The 5,025-nt window shown below is 37.0% G+C and overlaps 1 protein-coding gene across 1 annotated transcript; it reads left to right on the top strand.

The window, feature by feature from the left end:
* Positions 1 to 490: 490 nt before the first annotated feature.
* Positions 491 to 2,017, top strand: LOC117321136 (the record flags this gene model as incomplete). Its single annotated transcript, XM_033875604.1, is given in 2 exon segments — positions 491 to 580; positions 1,790 to 2,017. Coding segments are annotated over 2 exon segments (318 nt in total), but the record flags the coding sequence as incomplete, so codon positions are not given.
* Between the last annotated feature and the right edge of the window lie 3,008 nt (positions 2,018 to 5,025).

Genomic DNA, 5,025 nt, shown 5'->3' on the forward strand with positions numbered 1-5,025 from the left:
ACCCTGGGATCTCATGTTTCTCCCTAGAGAGAAGTAAAATTTTACTATAGTTTATATAGGAAAAACACGTTTTTGACTGATTTGTTCCAATTGCCATTAAAATAATACATACTGGTTAGAATAATCAGTATGGGATGCATGTCTTTTGAATAGTATGTTCACATTGGCACTGACAAACCCTAGGGCAGGGACTACAAAACAACTAAGAGACTCCGAAACCTGATGTTGGACCTGTAGCAGGTTGGAGTTAAGGGCTAGCTACCAAGTGTAATCAAATAAATTTTAGGTCACAGGGGTCAAATAGGCTAAATCTTTAAAATATTTCTTCTTAATAACCAAGAGTCCTGATATTGGGCTTGTAGTATGATTGGGGGCGGGTTACCAAGTTTGTACGGCACGTAATTCAAAAATATCTAAACTTTAATCAAAATACTTGAAGAATAAATGGCCTATATTTATATCAAAGTTCAAAGGTTTCTTGTTTTTTCAGTGGTTAATACCTGTGAGATTAACCAGGTGTTGACTATTAAACCAAAAAATCTGGTTCTTGGCGAAGGAGGCAGAATTATTGATGATGGAGGTATGTATACTGTAGTAGCATGAAATCATTAGGCATTAATTTTTTTAGGTCAACTGAGACAAAGTCTCAAGTGACCTATTCTAATCTCCTTTTGTCCGTCGTCGTGCGTCGTCCGTCGTGCGTCCGTATACAATTTACATTTTCGACTTCTTCTCCAAAACCCACAAACCAAATTCTATGAAATTTGGCAGGAAGCTTCTATGGCTAAAGGTCATCCAAAATTGTAAATTATATGGGCCTGAGGGGTGGGGGCAAAAAGGGTCAAATTGACTAAAACTTCAAAAATCTTCTTCTCTGCTCTCAGATATGTTGGAATCAAACACTCTTCATAGATGGAAGGGTCTTAAGGTGTTTTACCAAAATTGTAAATTTCATGACCCAGGGGTTTCACGTTTGCCCCTGGGGAGGGGCTAAACTTTACTATAGTTTATATAGGGAAATCACATTTTGGACTTATTCATAAATGCCCTACTCTAGCCCACCTGAAGCCAGAGGGGAGGGGCCCGAAAGAGGAAATAGAAGCAAGCCGTTTAAATTGCTACTGCATGGTCATAAATGGATTCTGAACAAGTTTGGTCTGCAGCATCCTTTGCTGAAATGAAACCAAAAATTGTATGAGGGTGGACCTCATAGGTAAAACAAAGTAAATTCTGTAAACTGCCTTTTCTGTAAAAATAAAACGTTTGGGTCCATATTTATTCTGAAGCATCCTTGGGTGAAGAGAACCAATTTTGTTTAAATCCTTGGTCTGACCATGCCAGGGATCGGAGGGGCGGCGCATTAAAGAGTTTGGTCTATATTTGGTCCGAAGCATCCTTGCATGAAGGGGAACCAACTTTCTTTAAACAGTGGGCCAGGCCCTCACCTCCTCCTTACCCCTAGGGCCCTAACTAAATGAGAATCAACATTCAAGATGGCTTTATTTACATGCAATCAAAGGATGAAATGCAGACAAATCACATTTAAAATTTCTTTTCGAATTCCAGCTGTAAGATTCAGCTTTCCTGAAATGATCCAGAGATAGTACTGACAAAGTGTTGGTTATCTCAGGACGGCTCAAAATCCAATATGGCCACTATGGCCGTCATCTTGAACAAACATTCAGACAGTAAACAGGATTAATGGCACACTATGAAATCTTTCCAGAAAAATCAGATGACAACGGAAAGATATTGAAGTTGAAGGTAACTTTTTAGTTATATCCTACAGCTAAACAGGAAACCATGGCAGCCTTGCAGGACACCGTGGAAGCCGTGCAAGAAGTCGCAGAAGTTGTGCAATATATGGCAGATGGACAGGAAACTTTCAGAGCAAGACAGGATACCATGGCAGACATGCAGGAAGCCATGGCAACAGACATCAGCAATGTTACCACCAGGCAAGAATCCATGTCAGGCAGACAGGAAACCATGGCAAACGATTTACATATCCTACAAGGTAAAATCTAGAAGAAGTAAAGTTTTTCGTTTTACTGTTTAAGGTCAAAGTATTCATGTCGGATGTTTGTATGTCTGTCAATACTTGACGGACGTTTACATGTCTGTCTATGCATATCGGATGTTTGTATGTCTGTGAATACTTGACGGACGTTTATATGTCTGTCAATATATGTCGGACATTAGACATTTGTATGTCTGTCAATACTTGTCCGACATTTGTATGTCTGTGAATACTTGACGGACGTTTATATGTCTGTCTATGCATATCGGATGTTTGTATGTCTGTCAATACTTGACGGACGTTTATATGTCTGTCTATGCATATCGGATGTTTGTATGTCTGTGAATACTTGACGGACATTTGCATCTCTGTCAATATATGTCGGACATAAGACATTTGTATGTCTGTCAATACTTGTCCGACATTTGTATGTCTAATACTTGTCGGACGTTTGTATATGTCTGTATATATATGACGAGCGTTTGTATGTCTGTCAATTCTTGTTGGACATTTGTATGTCTGTCAATCATTAAGGGATTCAAAATTGTACAATTGGTGGGGCTGATCCCCCAGGGGACTGAGGGACGGGGTCAAAAGGGGTCAATTTGGCTAAATTGCTAAAAAGAATTAGTTGTCTGGAAGTAAGCAATGAATATCTGTCATATTTTACTGGTATCATCCCTATGGGGTAGGGGTTCAAAATTGTACAAATGGTGGGGCTGACCCCCTGAGTACCTAAGGGGCAGGGCCAAAAGGGGTCCATTTGGCAATATTGATATTAATGAATTTTTTTATTTTTCAAGATTGTTTTCATAAATACAAAACATTTGAAACATATATGCACACACATTCTCACACTTACACCCACAGTAACTATAATCCTTACTCATGATTCAATATCATCATCATCATCATCGATTCATCATCATCATCATCAAAAGAATCACACTTAATCATCATCATCATCTATCATGATATCATCATCCATACTTAAATCATATCATTTTTTACTCGCAATAAAACATCATCGCCCTTATCATCACACAAAAAACATCATCTTCATCACGATTATTTTAAGCTAATATCTATACTGACATCATTCTTGTCATCATCCTATTAAGAGAAATTATCCTTTTCATCGTAATTATCATCATTAACATCATCTTACATTGATCATTCAATCACAACAATTGAGTATCATCATCATCTTTACATTTTATTATCAAGTTCATTTTCATCATTATATGATGTAGAGTTAATCATAAAGAACTTGAACCACAGGCCTCACTTCTACTTACATCATTTACATATTAACACACATACATAACCTAGCTAACTTAAGTTTATACAGAGTGAGAAAGAAGCAGACAGACGCACCATCACACAGACACACAGACAAGACAGACAGACAGACAGACAGACAGAAACATAGACACAGACAGACGCACCATCACACAAGACAAACAGACACGCACAGACAGACGCATACTCGGACACACCATCACACAGAGAAAGCACACACACACACAGACAAACACGACAGAAGCATGGGAGAAAAGTTCTTTAAATGGTAAAAATAAAAAGTACAGAGCAACCCGCTTATTTGTGTAGCCCTTTTTCCATGACGAAATATGCAAATAACCGGAGTATTCGTATAGGCGGAGTTGGGTTTTGGCCCCTCTTATACACATGTAGATCGTTAGGTCGATACTCAAAATAGCCGCTGTATGATTGTTTATGTTATTTATATTTAAAAAAAATATTATTTAAAATATAAGAGTAAATACGAAATACATTGGCTGTTATTCTTTGTAAATGTACAAATAAAATATTTGCATTTACTTCGTCGTCGTTGGGTCCGATAGCGGTCATACACGCGTGGGTTGGCATGAGGCCTACAATGTACAATGTCATCGTTTCAATTAACATTCAGTATCATCTCGAGATGCGATGTGTTCCTGCTATGAGTATATTAGTTGTTTGATAATAGATGATGAACTGCTGAGGCAATAGACTGTGTTAAATGACCGTGACATGTGTATTGTTGTTTTTGTCTGTTTTGGAAAATGGCGCACACACACAAAGAGTTGTCGTTCATTACTTTGAAAGGTGCTAGAACAGGCAATGTCAGTCTTTGGGGACATAAAGCTATATAATATTATGCAAAGAGGAACTATCTTTTTCAGATGACTATAGATCTAGGACAGGTTTCCATTTCTTCCAATTGAGTTCAAATTGCCTTTTAATTTTCTCACTTTTACTGTAATTTATATATTGTTGAATCAAAAAATATCTTTGATGACATTAATAATTATAAGCGCATTGAGATTTAAAGAGTTGCTGGGACATCTAGTTTTATAAATATAATGCTTGATTAGAATTAAAATTTCGTTATCCACATTACTGCAGTACTGTGATACTATACCAAACAGGAAGGATTCTTTATTTTAAGCAAACGGAATTAAAAGTATATCAAGTAATACTTCAAATCTCTGTTATAGTGACTGAACCTCTTGGCATTCCCATAAGCGATGCACTATTGTTTCACGCTCCATACAACATAAGTTACAAAAAATACTAGGACTTAAGTTTATTTTAAAAAGAAAAGTGTTTCTTACCAAAATATAGTGTATAATTCTCACTTGGAACCATTGCAATTTAGAACTTTTGGTAACTATAAAAGAAAGTTTGAATATTTTGGCCCATTCATTTCGATCAATAATGAATTCTTGGTTCCATTTTCTTGTTCCAGTAGGTATGGATATTAGCACAATAAGGCATTTGTAAAAATCTTTTGAACTCTTTTCACTCTTAAAAAATATGTCAAATAGAAAAGGTATAAAAGGCTGTTGAGGTCTTTGTATCAGGTAATCAATTTTTTAGCCCACCATCGTTAGATGGTGGGCTATTCAAATCGCCCTGCGTCCGTGGTCCGTGGTCCGTCCGTCCATCCGTCCGTAAACAATTCTTGTTATCGCTATTTCTGAGAAAGTACTGAAGGAATC

Source organism: Pecten maximus, unplaced genomic scaffold (genome assembly GCF_902652985.1).
Source record: "Pecten maximus unplaced genomic scaffold, xPecMax1.1, whole genome shotgun sequence".
NCBI classification, from domain to species: Eukaryota; Metazoa; Mollusca; class Bivalvia; order Pectinida; family Pectinidae; genus Pecten; species Pecten maximus.